The sequence below is a fragment of the Crotalus tigris genome, unplaced genomic scaffold, assembly GCF_016545835.1.
Source record: "Crotalus tigris isolate CLP2741 ecotype Arizona unplaced genomic scaffold, ASM1654583v1 scf7180000024363.772921, whole genome shotgun sequence".
In the NCBI taxonomy this organism is placed as follows: Eukaryota; Metazoa; Chordata; class Lepidosauria; order Squamata; family Viperidae; genus Crotalus; species Crotalus tigris.
Window position 1 is genome coordinate 197,839 of NW_024100531.1, and position 26,288 is coordinate 224,126.

At 45.5% G+C, this 26,288-nt stretch overlaps 1 protein-coding gene across 10 annotated transcripts in view; it reads right to left on the bottom strand.

Annotated features, from left to right (window-relative positions):
* LOC120301006 (teneurin-4-like) overlaps positions 1-26,288 on the bottom strand; it is a 612,847-nt gene that overhangs the window by 194,766 nt on the left and 391,793 nt on the right. For 4 of the 10 annotated variants that reach the window (XM_039327639.1, XM_039327638.1, XM_039327640.1 and 1 more), the window contains exon 6: positions 4,522-4,731. The exons of the other annotated variants lie outside the window; for them this stretch is intronic. In XM_039327639.1, coding sequence (XP_039183573.1) covers positions 4,522-4,731 — 210 coding nt within the window. The remainder of the gene's footprint in view (positions 1-4,521; positions 4,732-26,288) is intronic. 10 annotated transcript variants of the gene reach the window in all.

The window sequence follows — 26,288 nt, forward strand, 5'->3', positions numbered from 1 at the left end:
CATAACTTCTGGAGGCAAGCAGTTCCACTGGCTAATTGTTCTCACTGTTAGGAAATTCCTCCTTAGTTCTAGGTTGCTTCTCTCCTCGTTTAGTCTGTTGCTGAACAAGACCTTTAAGTGAGTTTTGCCCCATTTTACAACCTATCTTGCTGCAGTGGTTATATAAATCACTGCGGTTGTTAAGTTAGTAACACGGCTGTTAACCAAATCCGGCTTCTCAGACGGTCACAAAAGGGGGTCACGTGACCCCCGGGGACACTATACAACCATCATAAATATGAACCAGTTTCCAGGCGTCTGAGTGTTGATCACGTGACCACGGGGATGCTGCAACTGTCATAAGTCTGAAAAAAACAATCGTAAGTCGCTTTTTCCAGTGCCGTTGTAACTTCAAACAGTCACTAAACAAACCGTTAAGTCGAGAATTACCTATACCCGATTTTAAAGGACAGACGTGGGGGGAAAATCTGGTTTCCCTTTATGAACCTGGGTGTGGCTTCTTTGAAAACAAGATGGATGGACCAAGTGGGATGAAACGCAGCTCAGGTGAACCCTGCCTCTGGGCCATCAGATGTGTGAAAACAAACTTGGTTTGTTTTCGATTGACTCGAGAAGCCTCCGATGGAGCCAGCTGGCTTTGGAGTTTCACAGTCTGTTCCTTCCCTGGTCATTTGGCAAAATCTCCAGGTGCAAACCAGAGACACAAGCAGGAACCAGGAGAGGAAAAAACACTCCAGCCTAAACCTTGCAACAGGCAGTCTTCCAATCCAGCACTTCTTCATTCCTTCCAAGACACAAATGTTTGCCCACTTTACGCCGTCCTCTCTCACATAAGTGGTGAAATGCAAAAAGGGATTTTCTAACCCAGACACGTCAAACACAAGGCCCGGGGGTGGGGGGGCTGGATGTGGCCCGCAAAGTAGTTTCTCGTGGCCCGCGAAGCCATCCTGGAAACAGGGAGGAAATGGCCCCTGCTGCCTTGGCCCTGGCCTAGGCCAGCCAGGAGCCAATGTACAATTTTGTGGTGGCCATCTATGCTGAAATGCATTCAGTCTTAGCTCCACAAGGCCGTCCGGAAACAGCGAGGAACTGGCCCCTGCCACATCGGCCCAGCCCCCTGAGTGCATGCTGGGGAGGGGTCACCCTTTGTGAGGAATGAAGAAATGCACCATCGCCTGGAAGTGGCCAGCAAATGGCCCTGGCCTACTTCACATATCTGGCTTGATGGGTTCCAGGCTATCCTGGGGTCTCCCATCCTATTGCTAAGGAAGCTTTGGATACAAAGCCGGGTCTCCTCCCATGGAGAGGGAATGGGCCTCCCTCTGACTCTGACTTTGCCCTCGTACCCATCATGAGCAACCTGGCTAAGGAGAACAAGCACAACAGCAGCAGCCTTGAGGAGGAGGTAAGTGCAGTTGGGTACCCCCTTGGGGAAGTGGGGCTGGGCTTAGTGCCACGGGTGCTCGAGGGCTAGGCTGGGCATTTGACCTCTGCTGCCCAGGGCTCCGGGCAGCCCGCACCACCATCCAGCCCCCCCTCTGCATGGCCTGAGAGGAACAGTGAGTCTCCTCCAGTGGACCATGCCTTGGCGCTTGCCCCGGTCCCACCCCCTTCTGCCAGAGACCCTCAGATCTGTCCCACTCCTGCCCAGGCCCCCACGGGCACCCTTGACGCGAATGATGTAGAGCTGGCCACACCCACCCAGTAGGTCACACCCACTCCATCCACGCCCACCCAGTAGGCTGCACCCACCCTGGCCACACTCACCTGCCCCCCCCCCAGGGCAACCTCAATGCTGATGCGGCCCTCAATGAAATTGAGTTTGACACCCCTGTTCTAACCCATCTGGGGACATGGAACAATGCTAGAGCTGCTAATATTTCCTTCATTAGGAGACACACTATTGGGTTGATCAAGAGCACATGGCTTGGCTCACTTCCTTGAGTTATCTGCCCAACAAAAAAAAAGCAAAACCAAACCAGATTATTTCCTGCGTCGGAGCTGTGATGTAGAAAGCCACCTGAGCTAATACAGAAACACAAGATCTTACCCAGATAAAAGTATTCCTTGTGGTCACCGGGAATGTTTAAGTGATGTAACTGTTTTTAAGCGTATTATTTTCTCTCTTTGCACACTATCGTTTGCTTTTCATTCTTTTCAATTGGCAAACTCAAGGGGAGGGGAGGAAGGAAAATTCTGCTCCCATATATTTACTTGGCTTTTAATCTATATAAAAATGTGGTTTATGCGACTGAAGTGTTTAATAAAGAGATATTTCTTCAACTATTAATGTGTCCTCAATATTTTTTTTAAAGGCAACAGGACTCTCTAAACACTCAAAAAGACACACATCATTTTGTCACAGCAAAGAGGATACTCAGGATAACAAGACCATTAAAAAACCGAAGCATTAATTAAATGCAAACACACACATGCTACATAATAGGCCTCTTCAACAATTTTTTTTTAAAAAAGCATGATGCATTTCTTTCTGCCTAACTTTTTAATACAGTTGGATCTTATTTTGGGCGGAAGTGCAGCATCAACTAATGATGCTTTAAACATCATCCCAGCTCACTATTTCAATCAGACAGAAGAAACTGCAATGATATTACAAAATAATAATAATAATAATAAAATCTGTGTTTTCTGAAAATCAAACAGACAGAAGCTGCGAGAAATAATAACAATAATAACAATAATAAAATAATAAATTGCCAAACCTTTTTTTTTTAAAAAAAAAATCTGCACTTTCTAAAAGTCAAAAGACAGGTCTGAACCGTGTCTTAAATAAGCATTTCTGAAAAAATTATAATGCAGTTTGTGGGGGGGGGGAAGGGAAGGATCACCAAAGTCAACAACAAAAGGTTTTCACGTTGTGTGAACCAACAGCGGGAACCCCCAACTCTGTCGAACTGGGGGGGGGGAGACTGGTGGCTTGAGAAGGTTTTTTTTTTTTTAAAAAAAGAGCAATAGCAACATTTTGCTTCTAGTTGTGAAAACAATTAACAGCCTCTCTTCTCCATGGGAGTCAAACAGAGGCAAGGACTGCCAAGAAGGGGGGGGGGGGGGGAAAGCAATGCACACAAGCCTTTTAACATCCATCAGAATTTTCTCCCGCTTTGGCGACGGAAGACACAACGATGCTTACCTTCCCTCTAAGCTAAGGCAGCGTCACATTTGCACAATTCTTAACCCAACCCGTCCGTGGTAAGAAAAATAAATAAATAAATCTCCCCCAAAACTCGCCTCCCGCATTGCACTCAACCACCACCCCCCCCGAGACGGCCGACAAAGCAGACCGGCAACAGTTTTCCCAGCCATGCAAACCGGAGCTTTTTCGTTTGCGAAAAGTTTGCAAAAAAAAAAAAAGCTCACCACAACGGGGGATGCGTTCGCCTTATGTGTGCACGTCCCGTTTTTACTCTGGGCAACCGAGAAGCGGGACCCCAAAGCCCCCCCCCCTCCCCTCCTTCCGACCTTCCCCAGGCCCCCTCCCCAGTCATGCAACAAAAGAAGGAGGAGAAGAAGAAGAAGAAGAAGAGGAGGGGAGGTGGAGGAGGAGAAGAAGAAGAAGAGGAGGAGGAGAAGGAGAAGAAGAAGAGGAGGAGGAGGAGGAGAAGAAGAAAGAAAGAGAAGGAGGAGGAAGAATAAGGAGAAGGAGGAGGAGAAGTAGAAGAAGAGGAAGAGGAGGAGGAGGAGAAGGAGAAGGAGAAGAAGAAGAAGAAGAAGAAGAAGAAGAAGAAGAAGAAGAAGAAGAAGAAGAAGAGGAGGAGGAGGAGAGAAAGAAGAAGAGGAGGAGGAGAAGAGGAGGAGGAGGAGGAGGAGGAGGAGAAAGAAAGAGAAGGAGGAGGAGGAGGAAGAATAAGGAGAAGGAGGAGGAGAAGTAGAAGAAGAAGAGGAAGAGGAGGAGGAGGAGAAGAAAGAAAGAAAGAGAAGGAGGAGGAGGAAGAATAAGGAGGAGGAGGAGAAGTAGAAGAAGAAGAGGAAGAGGAGGAGGAGGAGAAGAAGAAGAAGAGGAGGAGGAGGAGAAGAAAGAAAGAGAAGGAGGAGGAGGAAGAATGAGGAGAAGGAGGAGAAGAAGAAGAAGAGGAAGAGGAGGAGGAGAAGGAGGAGGAGAAAGAAAGAGAAGGAGGAGGAGGAGAAAGAAGAAGGAGGAGGAGGAGGAAGAAGAAGAAGAAGAAGAAGGAGAAGAAGAAGAGGAGGAGGAGGAGAAAGAAAGAGAAGAAAGAGGAGGAGGAGAAAGAAGGAGGAGGAAGAAGAAGAAGAAGGAGAAGGAGGAGGAGGAGGAGGAGGAGGAGAAAGGAGGGGGGTCCTAAATCTCCAAAACCTCCCACTTTGCAATCCGGGCTTCTGTTTGCAAAAACAAAACCAAAAAAACCATTAAGAAAGTCAATAAAAATAAAAAAAAAATAAAAAGCCCAGAGGATGCTCAGCCCTTCGCTTGAATTTTCCCAGAGGAAGGAAAAAGATGCATCAATCAACAGCGAGCAAGTAGCAAGCAGGTAGACTGCAACTCACCATCCGAAGGCAGGGAGAGATTTCCCGAGCCGCTTTTAACTAAGAAGGAATTGGGGACAAACTCTTCTTCGGAGTCAGACTCCTGAGTTGGCTGGGCGACCCCGTTGCCTAGCAACCTTCTCTGGCTCTCATTGGCTGGCGGGGAGGGGGGCGGGGAGGGGGAGGGCTCCACGGGGGTGGAGGAGGCGGATGAACAATGCAAGGGGGGGCCTGTGGAACACACACACAAAAAAGAAAACACAAAACACAAGACAGAACATAAATAACAGAAAACTTGCAGCCAAACTGGAAAATAAAACACATAAGGGGAAATATAGATATATATATATTTATACACATACACACACAGATACGCACACACGCAAACTCGCACCTGTCTACACGGAGGAGACGCCAAAGCATGCACAGAGGTGGAAAAAAAAATTAAAAAATAAAAGACAACAAGGGGACAATCTTGCTTGCAAAGGAAAAGAGGCCATTGAGTTGTTGGAAGGAAACCCCTTTGCAAAGTTGCGTATACAAAAAAACGGGCTTTGCAACCTGTAGGATGCTCAGAGGGAGCTGCCAATCTCTCTGCAGGAAAAACGTATAAAAAAGTTTTTTAAGCCTGGATCTCAGATTGCTTTTGGGGGGGGGGGTTGTGTTTCTTTGTTTTGTGTTGTTTTTTTCCTCTTCCCCAGCTGACTAGGATGTCATTGAAGAGATCAACTAGGCAGTGATAAACAAACGAGGGTATTGAGGCTGGATTAAATCATACATCTGGGTGATTTCTAAGCCAACCAACCCATCGGTCCCTCTAAGGACAGGGCGAAGATTGCAACAGCGAGGAATCGCATGATGAAACTGGTTAGTAACAGGCGGGCAAAGATTTCAAACCAACTTCAGATAGGTGCCTTTCTTTCTTTTTAAGAGGCATCAGAGGAGAAAAGAAAGGAAAAGGAGAAGAAAAAATGGAAATTTCCCTGCTCTTTGTGGAGCGAGGTGGAATCTAGCTGCGTTCAGGTGTAACTTTAAACGAGGCTTTTAAACCGTGGACTGTCCTGGGCAGTACCCTAGTTTGAAAGTGAGGGGTTAAGCCAGGGGTAGGCAATCTTGGCTCTTTTATGACTCGTGGACTTCAACTCCCAGAATCCCTGAGCCAGTGTGGGGGAAACTTTGGCCCCTTCATGACTCGTGGACTTCAACTCCCAGAATTCCTGAGCCAGCATGGGGGAACTGTGGCCCCTTCATGACTTGTGGACTTCAACTCCCAGAATTCCTGAGCCAGCATGGGGGAAACTTTGGCCCCTTCATGACTCATGGACTTCAACTCCCAGAATTCCTGAGCCAGCATGGGAGAATCTTTGGCCCCTTCATGACCTGTGGACTTCAACTCCCAGAATTCCTGAGCCAGCATGAGGGAACTATGGACCCTTCATGACTCGTGGACTTCAACTCCCAGAATTCCTGAGCCAGCATGGGGGAACTGTGTCCCCTTCATTCTTGTGGACTTCAACTCCCAGAATTCCTGAGCCAGCATGGCTCAGCTTGGAAACCTCTTCCTTTCCCCTCAGCATGGCTGGCTCAGGAATTCTAGGTGTAGAAGTCCACGAGTCATAAAAGAGCCAAGGTTGCCTACCCCTGGGTTAAGCCAAAAGCCAGCAAACTCAGGATGGCTTTGTGTTATCTGGGAAACAGAGGATTTACTTTTTGGCAAGAAAAATGGGGGTGGATGGATGGGGGAGATGAAACCTAGTTTGTTTTATGGTCTACAAAACCATGATAGGCGGTGTCTCCTGAATGAAGGCCATCATAGGTCAATGCAGTTTACAAGGGCCTTCACACAATGGAAGAAAGCCAGTTATACTAGGCCTGATTAAGCCAGACTGGTCTGGGTTCACTTATCCAACTGAACCAGGAATCGTGGTTTGTGAAGGAGACACCGCATTCCAATGAAAGAAAAACAAGAGGAAACCTTTGGGCATTCTGCATGAAGTGCATCCGGGGGTCTTTTGATGTTGTGAACTCACAAACGTAGGGGGTGAGGTTTGATGCCTTTGACAAAGGTCAATCAATGATCTATTGACATGTCAATCAAATGCAAGAAACTAAAAAGTATAAGTAGCCTTTGACTTACGACCCAAATCAATCCCCAGCTAAGCAAGTTAGGTGAGGCATTTGCCCCATTTTATGACTTTTTTTTTAAACCACTGCTGTTAAACGAATCACTGGATTTGTTAAGCGAATCTCGCGTCCCCCCCGTCAAATTTGCATATTGGAAGCCACCTGGGAAGGTCACAAGGTGTGATCACATGATCCTGGTTTCAGAATCAGAATAACAAGAGTTGGAAGGGACCTTGGAGGTCATCTAGTCCAACCCCCCACCCAAGCAGGAGACCCTACACCATTTCTGACAGATGGCAGTCCAGTCTCTTCTTGAGAGCATAAAGACAGGCCAGTTGCCAAGTGCCAGTTTTCGGATCACGTGACCACGGGGATGCCACAACGGTCATACATGTGAAAACATGGCTGTTTTCCCTTTTTTTCCCCCAGGGCCGTTGCGGCTACGAACTGTCACTAAACGAATGGTTATAAGCCGAGGATTGCCTGCGCTATGCAATCTCAGGAAAACGTATCATCCCATTTTTGGGGGAGGGAACTGTAAACGGAAACAAATCGTCCGAGAAATGCGTGCCAGACTTGACAAGCCAAATTTCATCTGAGTTTCTAAGGCGTTGTTTAAAAAGTTTTAGGCCGGGATAAGCAAAACCATATGAGGAGCTGCAAAGGATCCTTTTCTAAACGACACACCCGGGGGCGGGGGGGGGGGAGAGAGAGAGAGAGGGAGGGAGGGAGGGAGGGAGAGAGAGAAAGGGAAAGGGAAAGGAAAAAAGGAAAGTTTGAAATCACAACAGCAATCAGAGTGGGATGTTTGGCAGGTTTCGCTTCTGTGGGTCTCTCCTTTTTCTCTCCTCTCTCTGTTCTCACACTCTCTTTGCTCTTTTTCTCCTCTCTTTCTCTCCTCTCTCTTCTTTTTCTCTCTTTCTCTCCTTTCTGTTCTCACTCTTCGCTCTTTTTCTCCTCTCTCTTCTCTGTTCTCTTAATGTTCTCTCTCTTTTTCTCCTCTCTTCTCTCACTTTCCTCTCTCTTCTCTCTCTCTTCCCTCTCTTTCCCCTCTCTTCTCTTTCTCTCCTCTCTCTTCTTTTTCTTTCTCTCCTCTCTGTTCTCACTCTCTTTGCTCTTTTTCTCCTCTCTCTGTTCTTTCACTCTTCTCTCTTTTTCTACTCTCTCTTCTCTTTCTCCTCTCTGTTCTTTTTCTCTTTCTCTCCTCTCTCTGTTTTCTCACTCTTTGCTCTTTTTCTCCTCTCTCTGTTCTCTTTCTCCCCTCTTTCTCCTCTCTCTTCTCTTTCTCTCCTCTCTCTTCTTTTTCTCTTTCTCTTCTCTCTCTGTTCTCACTCTCTTTGCTCTTTTTCTCCTCTCTCTCTCTCCTCTCTCTTCTTTTTCTTTCTCTCCTCTCTGTTCTCACTCTCTTTGCTCTTTTTCTCCTCTCTCTGTTCTTTCACTCTTCTCTCTTTTTCTCCTCTCTTCTCTCACTTTCCTCTCTCTTTCCTCTCTTTCCCCTCTCTTCTCTTTCTCTCCTCTCTCTTCTTTTTCTCTCTTTCTCTCCTCTCTCTTCTCACTCTTTGCTCTTTTTCTCCTCTCATTCTTCTCTCTCCTCTGTTCTCTCACTCTCTTCTTTTTCTCCTCTCTCTCTTCTCTCTTTCCTCTCTTCTTTCTTTCTCCCCTCTCTCTCTCCTCTCTCCTCTTTTTCCCCTCTTTCTCTCCTCTCTCCTCTCTCCCTCTCTCTCCTCTCTCCTCTCTCTCTCTCTTCTCCCTCTCTCTTTCCTTTGGAAAAAGATTTGCTAAGCTTCAGAGAATTCAAAGCTCACCTTTTTTCCTTTCTTATGTTGCTGGTCCCTGTCGTGATCGGGGCTTTGGGGGGGGGGAATCTCCCTCCCTGCTTTAAGTTGGGTTTGCTTGGGGGGGGGGAGAAAAAAAATTCTATCTTTTTTTCTTTTAGATGACTTTTTAGATGGTGACGCCTAGATGGGGCCACTTTCGGAGGAAGCTGAGGCGTTGAAACTCAATTCCTCCGTCTCGTGTTCAGAGGTGCCCTGTAATTCAGACACCCACGAGACCGAATCTCCTTTGCTCTAACTTCATCTGGACGGCAGCAATCGGATCTCTCCCCAGGGCCCTGCGTCTCATGGGCAAATAACACGCAGGTCGGCGAACCCTGCGGATAGAGTAGGATTCTGCAAGTTTCATTCGGCTGTTTTATAAAGAATAACCATGTTGAGCAGGTAAAAGCAGAAATAGAATAGGGATGGGATGGGATGGGATGGGATGGGATGGAATAGAATAGAAAATATGGAATGGAATGGAATAGAATAGAATAGAATAGAATAGAATAGAATAGAATAGAAAATATGGAATGCAATGGAATAGAATAGAATAGAATAGAAAATATGGAATGCAATGGAATAGAATAGAATAGATAGAATAGATAGATAGAATAGAAAATAGGGAATGCAAATGGAAATAGATAGAATAGAATAGAATAGAATAGAATAGAATGAATAGAATAGAATAGAAAATATGGAACGAGAATAGAATAGAATAGAATAGAATAGAATAGAAAATATGGAATGCAATGGAATAGAATAGAATAGAATAGAATAGAATAGAATAGATAAATGGAATGGAATAGAATAGAATGGAAAATAGAATAGAATAGAATGAATAGAATAGAATAGAATAGAATAGAATAGAAAATATGGAATGCAATGGAATAGAATGAATAGAATAGAATAGAATAGAATAGAAAATATGGAATGCAATGGAATAGAATAGAATAGAATAGAAAATATGGAATGCAATGGAATAGAATAGAATAGAATAGAATAGAATAGAATAGAAAATATGGAATGCAATGGAATAGAATAGAATAGAATAGAATAGAATAGAATAGAATAGAATAGAAAATATGGAATGCAATGGAATAGAATAGAATAGAATAGAATAGAATAGAATAGAATAGAATAGAATAGAATAGAAAATATGGAATGCAATGGAATAGAATAGAATAGAATAGAATAGAATAGAATAGAATAGAATAGAAAATATGGAATGCAATGGAATAGAATAGAATAGAATAGAATAGAATAGAATAGAAAATATGGAATGGAATGGAATAGAATAGAATGGAAAATAGAATAGAATAGAATGAATAGAATAGAATAGAATAGAATAGAATAGAATAGAAAATATGGAATGGAATAGAATAGAATAGAATAGAATAGAATAGAATAGAATAGAATAGAATAGAATAGAATAGAATAGAAACAGTCACTAAATCAGTAGTTCTCAACCTGTGGGTCGGGACTCCATTTGGGATTGAACGACCATTTCACGGGGGTCGCCAAACAACGCAGTCCGCCATTTTTTTCCCCCTTTTTCTTAGCTGTGCTACTCCCTTTTATTCTATTGGCTTTGGAAAGCCAATAGAATAGACTCTCTTGAATAGAGTCTAATTCTATTGGCTTTCAAAAGCCAACAGGAATTGTCCAGGCTGTCTCTGCCCTGCTGAGCCCGCCAAAAGTCCCATGCTGCACTAGTTGAGTAGTCCTCGACTTACGACCGGTTGGGGGTCACGGCATTAAAAAGGTTGAAAACCACTGCCCTAATGAATACTGTAAGCCAGGGACTACCTTAATATCTCTTTTTCTTTAGTATTGTGGGAACAATCCAGAGAAAGAAATATTTTGGGGAATATTAAAAAGGCAGAATATATTTCCCCAAAGGAATAATGAAGATCTTTAAAAAGGCAGAAACTTCTCCACACATCCCCCCAGCCAGACAATTCAGCAGAAACCAGCTTTTAGAAATACAGGGCTTTTCAACCAGGGGTACGGGTACCACCCATGGTACATTGGCACCTGGCAGGTGGTACACGACCATCCTAGAAAAGGGGTAGCAGGGGAGGGGAATCAGCTGAACCGGTGGCAGCACCGCACAAGCCTGAGCGAGAGACGGCTGGAGCTGCAGGGCTGTCAGGGCTCAGCGGAAGCCCCAGGATCAGCGCTTCTTTGGGACTGTCAGGGCTCAGCGGATGCGCCAGGATCAGCACCAGGCTCCAGCTGGAGCTCGGTGCTGATCCTGGCGCTTCTGCTGAGCCCAGAAGAAGCGCCAATCAGCTGGAATGTTGCAGCCTCTCCAGGGTCTTCTGATTTAAATTCAGATACTTGGCAACTGATTCTTATTTATGACGGTCACAGTGTCCCAGGGTCATATGAAGTGACCAAAACCTGCTGCAACCACCCAGCAGATGGGGGGGAATAAAAACCAAACAGCCCCCACCCCACCCCCGCTGCCAATCTTCAACAGAAATGCTCACAACAATGAAAACCTCGGACAGGAGGAAGAGCACCGCTGAGTGGGCAGGCAGGTGTCTTGCTCGGCTGTGGCTTGGGGGGCACTTTTTTTCAGTGACACTGTAACTTAAAACAGTCACTAAGTAAACTGTTGTAAGTCGAGGACTACCTGTACTTTATCGCTTTTTCCCTTTTTTTTTTCTGGCCATCAAGTTTTTGACACCTTGCTAGGCGACTGGTGGTACTCGGATGTTGCCATATCCTAAAAGTGGTACAATGGGTGAAAAGGTTGAAAAGCCTGGAATCATCCATTCAGGAAGGCTGGAGCCCTCCAGCTAGAAGCTGAAGACATCAGGAAGACAAAGACCCTTAAAATCTACATACCCCACCCAAACTCTAAGACAGGACATACTAGGATTAACCCACCACCATCAGAATACCAGAAAGGCACACTCAGACTCAGGTCAAAGTTCATGACCCAGGAACAACTCCAAACAAAAGCCCAAGAAGGTATACAAACCCACCACTCCCTACTACATGTGCTCTCTCTCTTTTTCTTCCAGAGCCATCTTTCTGTCTGGCTCTCCTCTTTAATAAACTGCAACCTTCTTTCTAAAGCAGTCTCCATTTTGATTATTCCCAGCTTGGACTGGACCCGATGAAGATTTTTCCTTCAACACTATATTTCCTCCTGACAATCCTTTCTAATGGTTTTCCATGTTCTTGGCGTTAGGAAAAGTTTCCACTCACGACTCCCCTTCCCTGGATTTTCCATCCAAGCAGCACACCTGTTTCAGGTTTTCTTCGGGGCTCAAACGGAGAAAAAAGAAGGAATTAAATCCGCAGTTGACGTCTATCCAGCTTCTTGTGAATTTTGCTAAATCTAATCCCTACAACGACGGGGGTGGACATGAGCCAAAATCTAACTATCTTACCATCCACGCCAGTCCTTGACTTACGACTGCAACTGAGCCCAAAATTTCCACTGCTAAGCAAGACAGTTGTTAGGGGAGTTTTGCCCCATTTTACGACTTCACTTGCCGCCGTCGTTGAGCAAATCGCCGCAGTGGTTAAGTTAGTCGCACAGTCGTTACGTGAATCTGGCTTCCCCCCGTTGACTTCACTTGTCGGAAAGTGGCAAAAAGGGGATCCCGTGACCCCTCCCCTGGGACACGGCGACCGTCATTAATACAAGTCAGTTGCCAGCTGCAGCAATTCACTTAACAACTGTGGCAAGAAAGGTCATAAAAAGGGCGCAGAACCCGATTAAGAACTGTCTCGCTTAGTGGGAGAAATTTTGGACTCAGTTGTGGTTTGTAAGTCGAGAACATCCGGTCCCTAAAAATGCCTTAGAGCAATTTTCAATCACCAGGCAGAAAAATCCCTATTTTTCTCATTTAGCTCTGAATGAGAAGCTGCTTTTATTTATTTATTTTTAATGAGAAGGGATTTCTGCTTTTTTTTTTTTTTGCAAATTCCCTGTTAATTTTGGAGAAATTCTTAGAGAGTGTGCTTCTTTCTCTGTGTCCTTCGGTGCACTCCTGGCTTAAGGGTCCCTGATCACCAGCTTTAGAGTGATGGAAATATTGCAGCCACCGATAGCTATTCCTCCTGTCTGCAGCCAATACTTACTTACTTACTCTCCTCCCTCTTTCCCTCCCTTTCTCCTTTCTTCCTTATCCTCCATCCATCTTTCTTCCTTCCTTTTCTCCCTCTCTCCCTCCCTTTCTCCTTCCTTCTTTCGTTCTCCACCCTCCTTCCTTCTCCATCCATCCATCTTCCCCACCCTCCTTCCTTCTCCATCCATCCATCCATCCATCCATCCATCCATCCATCCATCCATCCATCTTCCTCCCTCCCTTTCTCCTCCCTTCCTTCTTTCCTTCCCTACCCTCCTTCCTTCTCCATCCATCTTCCTTCCTTCCTTCCCTCCCTCCCTCCCTTCTTCCCTTTCTCCTTCCTTCCCCACCCTCCTTCCTTCTCCATCTTCCTCCCTCCCTCCCTCCTTACCTCCCTCCTTCCTGTCTGCTTCCACCCTTCCTTTTTCTCCCCCTCCTTCATTCCTCCCTCTGTCTCTTCTACCTTCCTTACTCTTTGAGAAACCAGCCCCGCAGAACTTGGAAAGAAAGCTGCAAGCACCCCCTGGGGATTAGATCAGGAAAACGAAAACGAAAAGCCACCAGTGTTGCGGGAAGGAAGGAGCATCTGAGCAAACACAAGGCAGACCAGACCCACGTTCCTTCCCCTCCAGTTGCTACATTTGAGTTGGTATCTTGACAGAAGGGTCTGTCTCTTGCAGGGTCTCATGACAGGTCCCCGCTTCAGAAATCCAAGAATTTGAAAGATAAAGCAAGTTCTTTCCCATTTGCTTAGTGTGGGTGCTGTCCTTCCTTCCTTCCTTCCTTCCTTCCTTCCTTCCTTCCTTCCTTCCTTCCTTCCTTCCTTCCTTCCTTCCCTCCCTCCCTCCTTCCTTTCCTTCCTTCCTTCCTTCCTTCTCCTTCTTCCCTCCTCGCTTTCTCTCTCTCCTTCATTGCTCCCTGTCTCTCCTTCCTTCTACCGTCCTTCCTCATTCTTCTTTTTTCTCCTTCCCTCTTTTTGCTTTTTCACCTTCCTCCTTTTCTCCTTTCCCCTCCCTCTTTCCTCCCTCCCTCCCTCTTTCTTTCCTTCCTTCCTCTCCTTCCTTTTTCTCTCCCTCCTTCATTTCTCCCTCTCTCCTTCCTTCCCTCCCTTTCTTTTCTTCTTTCTCCCTCCCTCTTCATTCCTCTTTTCTTCCTTCTCTCCTTCCTCCCTTTCGCACCCTCCCTCTCTTGCTCCACCCTTCTCTCTTCTGTCCCTCCCTCTCATTCCTTCTTCCTCCCTCCCTCTCACCTCCCTTCCTTTTTCCTTTCCTCCCTTTCTTTTCTTCTTTCTCCCTCCCTCCTCCCTCGCCTTCCTCCTTTCCCCTCCCTCTTTCCTTCTTTCCTTTCTTCCTTCCTTCCTGCCTCCATTCTTCTTCTTTCCTCCCTTTCTTTTCTTCTTTCTCCCTCCCTCCTTCTCGCCTTCCTCCTTTCCCCTCCCTCTTTCCTTCTTTCTTTCCTTCCTTCCCTCCCCTTCTTCCTTTCTTCCTTCCTTCCTGCCTCCATTCTTCTTCTTTCCTCCGTCCATTCCTTCCTCCCTCTCACCTCCCTTCCTTTTTCCTTCTTTCTTCCCTTTCTTTTCTTCTTTCTCCCTCCCTCCTCCCTCCTTCTCACCTTCCTCCTTTCCCCTCCCTCTTTCCTTCTTTCCTTCCTTCCCTCCCCCTTCTTCCTTCCTTCCTGCCTCCATTCTTCTTCTTTCCTCCGTCCATTCCTCCCTCCTCCTTCCCTCCCTCTCACCTACCTACCTTCCTTCTCTCCCTCCCTCTCTCGTTTTCAAGGTCTCCTAGCTCCAGCCAGAGTGATCCAAGAAAACAGCCCTGACAACAACTTGCCAGGCCTTTGACACTTCATCCTGAAATACTTTCAGAAGGGAGGTGTGAAAAGACGGGAGGTTGAAAGTTAAAGAGTCTAAAACACCTGGCAGCAGTAAACAAATGCAATAGGAAAAAATGGTGGTGGTGGTGGTGGGGGGAAATGTCACACCTGAACCACAGCTGCTGCTGCTGCTGCTGTCCGCTCTGTGCACAAATGCATAACGTTCCCAATTTTACAGAGATGAATTAATGGCCTGCAATATTAATCATAAATATATTCCGACTTGAAGAATAAAGGCAGAGATCAATGACAGCATAATTAACCATTGATATGATTCCCGGGTCTCACTAATTTTGGCCACGTCACGGTGGGGGAATTCACGGGAGAAAGAAATTATGTTTGAAAGAGTTAGAGCAGTGGTTCTCAACCTGTGGGTCGGGACCCCATTTGGGGTCGAACGACCATTTCACGGGGGTCGCCAAACAACGCAGTCCGCCATTTTTTCCCCCTTTTCCTTAGCTGTGCTACTCCCTTTTATTCTATTGGCTTTTGAAAGCCAATAGAATAGACTCTCTTGAATAGAGTCTAATTCTATTGGCTTTCAAAAGCCAATAGGAATTGTCCAGGCTGTCTCTGCCCTGCTGAGCCCGCCAAAAGTCCCATTCTGCAAATGGTGCTGCATCAGTTGAGTAGTCCTTGACTTACGACCGGCTGAGTAGTCCTCGACTTACGACCAGTTGGGGGTCGCGGCATTAAAAAGGTTGAGAACCACTGAGTTAGAAGTAAAAAGAAAACTAGAAAGCCATCAAAAAACAACATGGCTGAACACCCTCCAAGCTGACACCAGCCAGAGCATTGAACAACTCAAAGAAGCCGTGCAAGATTAGAAGATGTGGAGAGAGACCTGGACAACAGAATTGCTAAGAGCAGGACACAACTGAATGGATAACCTCCTTCTCCTCCTCCTCTTCCTCCTCCTCTTCCTCATCCCTGGATATCTACTTGGATTCCAGTCCATATGATGTTCACCAGGAGCACATCAACAGCCCCCAACTTACACCCATTCATTTAGCCAAGGCATTTGCTTTATGTCCATCGTATTCACTTCACGATAGCTACAGAAAAAGGTTGTAAAATTGGGCTAATCACAGAATAGCAAAATAGCCGAGTTGGAAGGGACCTTGGAGGTCTTCTAGTCCAACCCCCTGCTCAGGCAGAAAACCCTATACCATTTCAGACAAATGGCTGTCCAGTCTCTTCTGAAAAACGTCCAGTGTTGGAGCAAGCCACAACTTCTGGAGGCAGGTGGTTCCACTGGTTAATTGTTCTAATTGTCAGGAAGTTTCTCCTTAGTTCTAGGTTGCTTCTCTCCTTGATCAGCTTCCATCTGTTGCTTCTTGTCCTGCCTTCAGGTGCTTTGACTCCCTCTTCTTTGCTAACTTTCTAACTAAGCTTCCAATGTTGGACTACCCACAACTTCTGGAGGCAAGTGGTTGCACTGATTAATTGTTCTAAATTTCTCCTCAGTTCTAGGTTTGGTTCTCTCCTAGATTGGTTTTCATCCGTTGCTTCTTGTCCTGCTTGGAGAATAGGTTGACCCATGACCATAACGGGGAGGCTCTCTTATATCCTTAAGTCCGTAAGTCGAGGACTTTTCTATATATAGGTGTACAAAAGGGACACAAAACGCCTACTGGAGATGAGCCGAGACACTGAGGTTTAATGACTGGGCCTGTTTTTCTTTCCTAATCTTTTCCGAAAAGAGAATTTCTGTGGCCAACAGAAGGACTGCTTGGCTTTGAGAAATAAAATAAGGCTAAAATTAGGATTCTGATAGGTTCCCCCCATTGCTGGCGATTCTGCGCCAGGCACATTGAAATAGTCTTGGTGCAGAAGAGATTGAATTACATGACAATAAACGGTTCCTTGTTCATTAATTAACAGATACATTTTTGCAATAGCTTTCCACCCAAAGGATCGTGTCTTTATTATGCATTAGTCCAGGGGTCTTTAGACTTGGCCCTTTTATGACTTGTGGACTTCAACTCCCAGAATTCCTCAGCCAGGCATGCTGGCTGAGGATTTCTAGGAGCTGAAGTCCACAAGTCATGAAGGGGGCCATAGTTCCCCCATGCTGGCTCAGGAATTCTGGGAATTGAAGTCCACAAGTCATATAAAAAGCCAAGTTTGAAGACCCCTCCATTAATTGTTCAGGAACCACTGATCTTGGGGAGGGAGGGAGGGAGGGAGGGAGGGAGGGGGAGGGAGGGAGAGAGAGAGAGAGAGATCAAACTGGGTAATTAAAAGTACAGGTAGTCCTCAACTTACAACAGTTCATTTAGTGACCATTCAAAATTAAAATGGCACCAAAAAGCGAGTTATGTCCATTTTTCACACTTAGTGATCATTGTGGCATTGTGACTCTTATAAGTCTGCACGTGGCCTTGCCCTTAAAGTTCCCTTCTGTTTTCCATCTCCCAACTTTAGGCAAAAGTGCCTCTGGCACGGTTGTCAAAACGCGAAAGCAAACTCTATATCTCCAAAGTCCATCAGGGCTAAATTATCAGCCAGATCAAGCTTTTCAGCTCTGTGTTTCCATTCTCCACAGCTTCCTGATGGAACAAGAAGAGAGTATCTGGGCTTCTGTAGATATTATCCCTTTCAAAGATGTTTTTTTTTAAAAAAGAACTTGATTAATATCAAGTGTGTGTGTGTGTGCGTGTGTCTTTTTTCTTCTCCCCCTCCTGTTGCAAGAATTAAACAAAAGCAGCTGCTGTTGCAGGCATTCTCCTCCCTTATAATGACCTTTGGAAAATGGTCCTTGAAGAAAGCGCCAATGGACGGGTAACCCTATGTGATATTTTGGCTGACCTTCATCTGGGCAAAAACTATTCCAATATAAACAGTTAAGAAAGAAAGAAAGAAAGAAAGAAAGAAAGAAAGAAAGAAAGAAAGAAAGAAAGAAAGAAAGAAAGAAAGAAAGAAAGAAAGAAAGAAAGAAAGAGCGGGAGGGAAGGAAGGAAGGAAGGAAAAAGAGAAAGAAAGAAAGAAAGAAAGAGAAAGAAAGAAAGAAAGAAAGAAAGAAAGAAAGAAAGAGGGAGGGAGGAAGGGAGGGAGGGAAGGAAGGAAGAAAAAAGAGAAAGAAAGAAAGAGAGAAAGAAAGAAAGAAAAAGAAAGGAAGGAAGGAAGGAAGGAAGGAAAAAAGAAAGAAAGAAAAGAAGAAAGAAAAAGGAAGGAAAAAGAAAGAAAGGAAAGGAAAATGGAAGAAAGAAAGAGGGAGGGAAGAAAGAAAAAAGAAAGAAAGAAAGAAAGAGAAAGGAAGAAGAAAGAAAAAGAAAGAAAGAAGAAAGGAAGGAAGGAAGGAAGGAAGGAAGGAAGGAAGGAAGGAAGGAAGGAAGGAAGGAAGGAGATAGATTTTGAAGCTGAAAGTAGCATCTAAAAATGCTACCAAAAGGATTAAGGCGATGGAGTGATGTGTTCATTGGTTAAGGCAGAAAGGGACTTAAAGAAATATGTTTATTTGGCTTTTATCCTGCCTTTATTACTTTATAAGTAACTCAAAGTGGTGAACATATCTAATGTTCATTCCTCCTCTTTTTGCCACAACAATAACCCTGTGAGGTGGGTTGGGCTGAGAGAGAGGGACTGGCCCAATCACCTAGCTGGCTTTCATGCCTAAGGCGGGACTAGAACTCTCAATCTCCTGGTGATTGGCAAAGTCTCCCAGCTGGCTTTCATGGCTAAGGCAGAACTAGAACTCACTGTCTCCTGGTGATTGGCCCAAAGTCACCCAGTGGCTTTCATGCCTAAGGCAGAACAAGGACTCTCAGTCTCCTGGTGATTGGCTCAGAATCCCCCAATTGGCTTTCGTGCCTAAGGTAGGACTAGAACTCACATTCTCCTGGTGATTGGTCCAAAGTCCCCCAGCTGGCTTTCATGGCTAAGGCGGGACTAGAACTCACAGTCTCCCGGTGACTGGCCCAAAGTCACCAGCCACCATGGCAAAAAGGTTGTAAAATCAGGTGAAACTCCCTTAACAACCATGTTGCTTAGCAATGAAATTTCTCGTGCAAATTGTGGTTGTAGGTCAAGCTCTGCCTGTAGTAGAGGTGCAGTTTCAGGCTGAAGAGAATTCCACGTGTTTCAAAGCCATGTAAGTGTAAGTGAAAGCTTTTCTTCTCAATCTCATCTCTTCGCGTGGTGTTGGTCTTGCTGCTGGGAATTATGGGAGTTAAAGGTCAATAGTTGGACAACATCTGGCTGGAAAAATGGGGTCTCATCTCTTCATTCCCATGCTGAGGGATGCTTGGTGCTCCCTGAGCTGGGTGGTTTTCTTGCAGACATTTCATTACCAAATGTAGTAACATCATCAGTGCTAGAAGAGAGTGGGGTTTCTGGAGAGGAGAAGGAGAAGGAGGAGGAGAAAGGGAAGGAGGAGGAGGAGGAGGAGAAGAAGAGGAAGGAGAAGGAGGAGAAGGAGGAGGAGAAGGAGGAGGAGAAGGAGAAGAAGGAGGAGGAGAAGAAGGAGAAGGAGGAGAAGAAAGAGGAGAAGGAGAAGGAGGACGAGAAGGAGGAGGAGAAGGAGAAGGAGGAGAAAGAGGAGGAGGAGGAGGAGGAGAAGGAGGAGGAAGAGGAGGAGAAGGCGGAGGAGAAGGTCGTCTGTGCGGTACTTGGTGCTCTCTGAGCTGGGTGGTTTTCTTGCAGACATTTCATTACCAAACTGAGTAGCATCATCAGTGCCAGAAGAGAGTGGGGTTTCCTTTTTTTTTTTTTATATACTAGTGGTTTGCCCTGTCAGTGGTGGTGGGAGTGTTCCTAGTGGTTCCTTGGTTAGACTGTTGTTTATTGTTAGCTTGTTTGTCTGCATTGGTAGTTCCTTTATTGGGGTATTATTTACTGATTGACTGTTGGTCTGGGGTTAATCTCTGCTTAACGGATTGTTGCTTCCTGGTGGGATGCTTTGTTTTTTTTTTATTTCCTTAGCTTTTATTGCACTTGCATATAAGCCACTGTGTATAAACAGAGAGCAAACCCCCCTCCCTTCCAGCACTGATGAGGTTACCTAGTTAGGTAATGAAACGTCTGCAAGAAAAGAAGCAAGCTCAGAGAGCATGAAGGACCCTACAGTCCTCCTCCTCCATTCCACAAACCCCACTTCCTTCTAGCACTGATGTTAATAATAATAATAATAATAATAATAATAATAATAATAATAATAAAGTTGGAAGGGACCATGGAGGTCATCTAGTCCAACCCCCTGCTCAGGCAGGGACAGGCAGGGCTACACCATTTCAGACAAAGCTGTCCAGTCTCTTCTTAAAAACTTCCAGTGTTGGAGCATTCACCGCTTCTGGAGGCAGGTTGTTCCACTGGTTAATTGTTCTAACTGTCAGGAAGTTTCTCCTTAGTTCCAGGTTGCTTCTCTCCTTGGTTAGTTTCCATCCGTTGCTTCTTGTCCTGCCTTCAGGGGCTTTGGAGCATAGCTTGACTCCCTCTTCCTTGGGGCAGCCCCTGAGATATTGGAACACTGCTATCATGTCCCCCCTCGTCCTTCTCTTCATTAAACTAGACATACCCAATTCCAGCAGCCTTTCCTTATATGCTTTAGTCTCCAGTTCCCTAATCATCTTTGTTGTTCTTCTCTGTACTCTTTCTAGAGTCTCAACATCTTTTTTACATCATGGTGACCAAAACTGGATGCAGTGTTCGAAGTATGGCCTTACCAAGTCATTGTAAAGTGGTATTAACACTTCACGTGATCTTGATTCTATCCCTCTGTTAATGCAGCCCAGCACTGTGTTGGCCTTTTTGCAGCTGCAGCACACGGCTGGCTCATATTTAAGTGATTGTCCACTAGGACTCCGAGGTCCCTCTCACAGTTACTACTATTGAGCAAGGTACCCCTATACTATACCTGTACATTTGGTTTTTCTTGCATAAATGTAGAACCTTACTTTTTTCACCACTGAATTTCATTTTGTTAGATAGCGCCCAGTGTTCAAGTCTGTCCAGATCCTTCTGTATCTTAAGCCTGTCTTCTGGAGTGTTGGCTATTCCTGCCAGCTTGGTGTCGTCTGCAAATTTGATGAGTTCCCCATCTATCCCCTTGTCCAAATCGTTGATGAAGATGTTGAAGAGCACTGGGCCCAGAACAGAGCCTTGAGGCACCCCACTACACAATTCCCTCCATGTAGATGTGGTTCCATTGAGGACCACATGCTGAGTACGGCTGATCAGCCAGCTACGGATCCATCTGGTGGTGATGCTGTCTAACCCACATTTTTCTATCTTATCAAGTAGTAGGTTGTGATCTACTTTATCAAATGCCTTACTGAAGTCCAAGTAAATTATATCCACAGCATTCCTCTGATCCACTAATTTTGTCACATGATCAAAGAATGCAATAAGATTTGTCTGGCATGATCTGCTTTTGACAAACCCATGTTGGTTTTTAGTAATGACTTTGTTTGCCTCTAGGTGTTTGCCGATTTGTTGTTTGATTACCTTTTCCAGAATCTTCCCAGGTATTGAGGTTAGGCTGATAGGTCTGTAATTTCCTGGGTTCTTTTTTTTCCCCTTTTTTGAAGATGGGAACTACATCAGCTCTTTTCCAGTCCTCCGATAGTTCCCCTGTGCTCCAGGATCTTTGAAAAATATAGTTCAGTGGTTCCGAGATCACATCTGCCAGTTCCTTGAGAACGCTGGGGTGTAATCCATCTGGTCCTGGTAATCTGAACTCGATTTGAACTAGGTTACCTAGCTGGGTGATGAAACGTCTGCAAGAAAACAAGCAAGCTCAGAGAGCACCAAGGACACCACAGTCCTTCTAGCACTGATGAGGTTACCTAGTTGGGTAATGAAACGTCTGCAAGAAAATAATCAAGCTCAGAGAGCACCAAGGATCCCACAGTCCTCCTCCTCCTCCAAGCCCACTTCCTTCTAACACTGATGAGGTTACCTAGTTGGGTAATGAAATGTCTGCAAGAAAACAACCAAGCTCAGAGAGCACCAAGTTCCCTTCCCTTCTTAGCACTATTCTTCAGACTCAACTTCTGCCTTTTGCTCTATACTTGGCAAAGCTCGGGGCGCATCCAAAACGCGACCCTTAATTGTGGTTAATTTGGAACCAGGAATTATAGCCAGGCCGTTCTGTTGGTGGGCTTCGGCAACTGCTGGCTGTTCTTCAGCTCAGTCAAGTGCTGGGAGAATCTGTTGAACTGGAGGAAGAAAACATGTGTCTTAAATTGGGGGAGAAAATAGTGCCCAGCCCCATCGCTTCCCTGTATAGAATTTCGTGGGAAGGAACATACGCAATTAAGAGAAGAAATTACAAACGAAATCACAACAGACATTGTTCTGCATGAAGAGAAGCAAGCAATTCCTCCACAATGGGGCCCGCAGTTTGTTTCTTCTTAAATGGCTTTTGTTGAAATCCAGCGAAGGTGCTTGTCATTTTGATTCAGAAGGCAGAAGTCCGATCAAAGTTCTCCTGCTTGGAATACCCCTCCTCTTTCTCCACTTTCCCTTCTCCCAGGAATCTGGGCACGCCGAATGGAAGTCGACCTGCCAGACTCCTTTACTTGGTGCAGCATTTGGCAAATCGCAGAAAGAGAAAGGCATCAAAGCTCTCTTGATTAACACCAGAGTCGAGTCACGAGGAAATGGGAGGGCTGGGGGGCAAGGCGGGAAAAGAAGAATCCGCATTGCTTCTTTCAATGGGGCGCAAAAGGAACAGGATTTGGCAGACCCCCTCCTAAAAAAAAAAGAATCTAAAAAGAGTTTCATTTGCTCTTTTTTCTTCCTAGTTATTTGAAAACAAGGAACAGAGATGGAGGCAATCACCCAGAAGCTAGACTCACTTAAAACCTAATTCAGTTCGGTCTAGTATTTAAGGCACCTGGCTAGAAAGCGGGAAACTGTAAGTTCTAGTTCTACCTCAGGCATGAAAGCCAGCTGGTGTCCTGGTTCCAACAGATGAAACTCTTCGAAGAACTTCGAGGCATTGTTTACCTTAAAGAATCTTTATTAGAGAAGCATACCAGCACGCACCTAATCGAAGCCAAAAACTGAATTCCCCTCCCCTAAGCACATAGTATCAAAGCACAATTACCTCCTCCAATTAACCGTCATAAATCACATTCTCCAATTCGTTTGAAAATGCAGGCTTCCCTTCCAGTTCTCCAGCCGCCAATTCTTATCATCTCTTATTTCAATAACCTTGGTTCCCACATTAGGTCCAGTATTGTTATGTCTAGCTCAGTGTTTCTCAACCTTGACAATTTTAAGGCATGTGGACGTCAACTCCCAGAATTCCACAGCCAGCATTGCTGGCTGTGGAATTCTGGGAGTTGAAGTCCACATGCCTTAAAATTGTCAAGGTTGAGAAACACTGGCTCTAGCTAAACTCTCATGCACATTCCTCCCCCCAGCATCATCTAACTAACTCTAAGAAGAACATGGTTGCATCTCCAACTGTTGTCAAAGCAAAAACATCCGATGTTAGCAGTGTTGACAGCTGGCTGACTTGGGCCAAACACCAGGAGATGGTGAATTCTAGTCCCACCTTAGCCATGAAAGCCAACTGAGTGACTTTGGATCAATCAACAGGAGATGGTGAATTCTAGTTCTGCCTTAGGCATGAAAGGTTGCTGGATGACTTGGGCCCAATCACCAAGAGATGGTGAGTTCTAGTTTCACTTTAGCCATGAAAGCCACCTGGGTGACTTTGGATCAATCACCAGGAGATGGTGAATCCTAGTCTCGCTTTAAGGAATGAAAACCAGTTGGGTGACTTTCAGCCAATCACCAGGAGATGGTGAGTTCTAGTCCTGCTTTAGGCATGAAAGCCAGCTGGGTGACCTTGGGCCAGTCACTGGGAGACCATGAGTTCCCCAATTAGCTTGAAGTGTGGGTTTTCTCCCCAGCTCTCCAGCCCATCAAAACACTATCAGCTCTGGGCCCAATGTCCTTGGGTTCCCACGGCTATTATTGTTATGACTAGTTGGACTCTCATCCCTATTCCCCCTCCCAGCAGCAACTAATTCCAAAAGCAATAGAGAAAATGGCTGCATTTCCATCTGTTGTCAAAGCAAGAACATCCGATGTTAGCAGTGTTGACAACTAACTGGACAGAGAAGCAACCTAGAACTAAAGAGAAACTTCCTGACAAGTGAGGACAATTAACCAGTGGAACAACCTGCCTCCAGAAGCGGTGAATGCTCCAACATTGGAAGTTTTTAAGAATAGACTGGACAGCCATTTGTCTGAAATGGTATAGGGTTTCCGGCCTGAGCAGGGGGTTGGACTAGATGACCTCAAAGATCCATCCTTCCATCCTTCCTTCCTTCTTTCCTTCCTTCCCTCCTCCTCCTCCTTATTATTATTATTAATATTAATATTATTTGGCTGCAAGGGGTATAAATTCTCCCATTCCCCACCATCCAGTCAGAGCTGAAGAAGCTTCTTGGATGAGAAGCGAAACGTCTTCAAGGAAAAAAACAAAGAAAGTCCAGTTGCCTCCTGAAAAAGCACCTTTGGGATTTTTCAGGACACTTGTAACTTCATCCCTAAAGAAAAAGTGTTAAGTCGAGGCTTGTCGGCATTCATCAAGTCTGACCGTTTTGCATTTGAATGTATTTATTTTATTGTTTTATTGTTAGATTATTGTTTTAATTTTGTATGCCGCCCTGAGTCCCTTGGGATTGGGCGGCATATAAATTTTAGAAATAAATAAATAAATAAATAAATTTTCACCCCAAAAGGTTTGACCCAAAGGGCCACCAAGCAGGAGAGGAAGTGGCAATAGGAGAGGCTAAGCCAGGTGTAGGCAATCTTGGCTCTTTTATGACTCATGGACTTCAACTCCCAGAATTCCTGAGTCAGCATGAGGGAACTATGGCCCTTTCATGACTTGTGGACTTCAACTCCCAGAATTCCTCAGCCAGCATGGGGGAACTATGGCCCCTTCATGACTTGTGGACTTCAACTCCCAGAATTCCTGAGCCAGCATGGGGGAACTATGGCCCCTTCATGACTCGTGGACTTCAACTCCCAGAATTCCTGAGCCAGCATGGGGGAACTATGGCCCCTTTATGACTTGTGGACTTCAACTCCCAGAATTCATGAGCCAGCATGGGGGAACTATGGCCCCCTCGTGACTTGTGGACTTCAACTCCCAGAATTCTTGAGCCAGCATGGGGGAAATTATGGCCCCCTCATGACTTGTGGACTTCAACTCCCAGAATTCCTGAGCCAGCATGGGGGAAATTATGGCCCCCTCATGACTTGTGGACTTCAACTCCCAGAATTCCTGAGCCGGTATGGCTCAGTTTGGAAACCTCTCCCTTCCCCCTCAGCATGGCTGGCTCAGGAATTCTGGGAGTTGAAGTCCACGAGTCATAAAAGAGCCAAGGTTGCCTACCCCTGGGCTAAGGAGACTTTCAACCTTTTTGAATCAGCCAAGGCTGGCCAGGTGGCTTTGACTCGTTGCAATGCTTCCGATTTTAAAATCTGCCACCCCGTAGTGCTCTGCATGTGGAAGTTGCTGCGGGTAAATCCTGGTTAGACTCATCCTTCTATTTTTTTCTTCTCCCTTTAACGCATCCCCACATTCTTCATTAGCCACGCAGCAACCCATTGCTAGTAGGAGCCAGGAAAGCCGCACTGAACTTTCTAATCCATTTATCTATTAATTTATTATCTAATTAAGGCTCACAATGACGGCACTATTTATTTAAAGAGGGCCTTCAGCTAAACCAATATGGAAAAAAAAGAAAACCACACAGACACACACACAGGCATTTAAATCAATTAGAGTGATTATTGCGATGTTTTCTTTAATCAGCTGGTAACTGCAATTGTACAAAAAAAGAAAGAGAAAAAAAAACTAAGGAGGAAGAAAAAAACGTTTGGCTGCCTTTGAGTGAGAAGGAGCCCGTTTAAATTACAGGCAAAACGCACGTAGATTACGTTGCATTCAGGCCAAATGTTTATTTATTCCTTCTTTGGGGTAAGCTGCAATAGGCTCATCTGCTGTTGCCCCTGTAAAATTCAATTCTATATGGATGGCTACATAGGAATGACTGGCTGGCACCTGTGACATCATCCAAACATTTTTTTTTCATTAGCTTATGGCCGTGGTGGCGAACCTATGGCACGGGTGCCAGAGGTGGCACTCAGAGCCCTCTCTGTGGGCACGTGCGCCGTCGCCCCAGTCCTCGGCCTTCAGCTGGGTTTTATAAAACCTTTTCGCTTTAGGCCTCCACTGCCGTGTGCAAAAAAAAAAAAAAAGGTTCAATCAATCAGTCAATTTCAACTTCTCGCAGAGGGGGGGGGGGAAATGATCTCGCAAACTTGGAATTGATTGATTGAACTTTTTAGTCCCACCCCAGTCTGCCGGTACCACTGGAGCCATGCCTATCCATTGACCACGCTCACTGAATTGGACATGCCCATCCAATGGGCCACACCCACCCGGCACCTGACAATACATAAGTGGGTTTTGGGTTGCAGTTTGGGCACTCGGTCTCTAAAAGGTTCGCCATCGCTGCCTTATGGGATCCTCGCTGCTCTCTGAGCGTGGTTGTTTTCTTGCAGACGTTTCATTACCTAGCTAGGTAACATCATCAGTGCTAGAAGGGAGTTTGTGGAGTGGAGGAGGAGCAGGAAGAGGAGGAGGAAGAGGAGGAGGATGACGACTGCGGGATTCTCGCTGCTCTAGGAGTGTGGTTGTTTTCTTGCAGACGTTTCATTACCTACCTAGGTAACATCATCAGTGCTAGAAGGGAGTTTGTGGAGTGGGGGAGGAGCAGAAAGGAGGAGGAGGAGGAGGAGGAGGACTGTGGGGTCCTTGGTGCTCTCTGAGTTTGGTGGTTTTCTTCCAGACGTTTCATGACCCAACTAAGGAACATCATCAGTGCTAGAAGGGTTTGCTCTCTGTTTACAT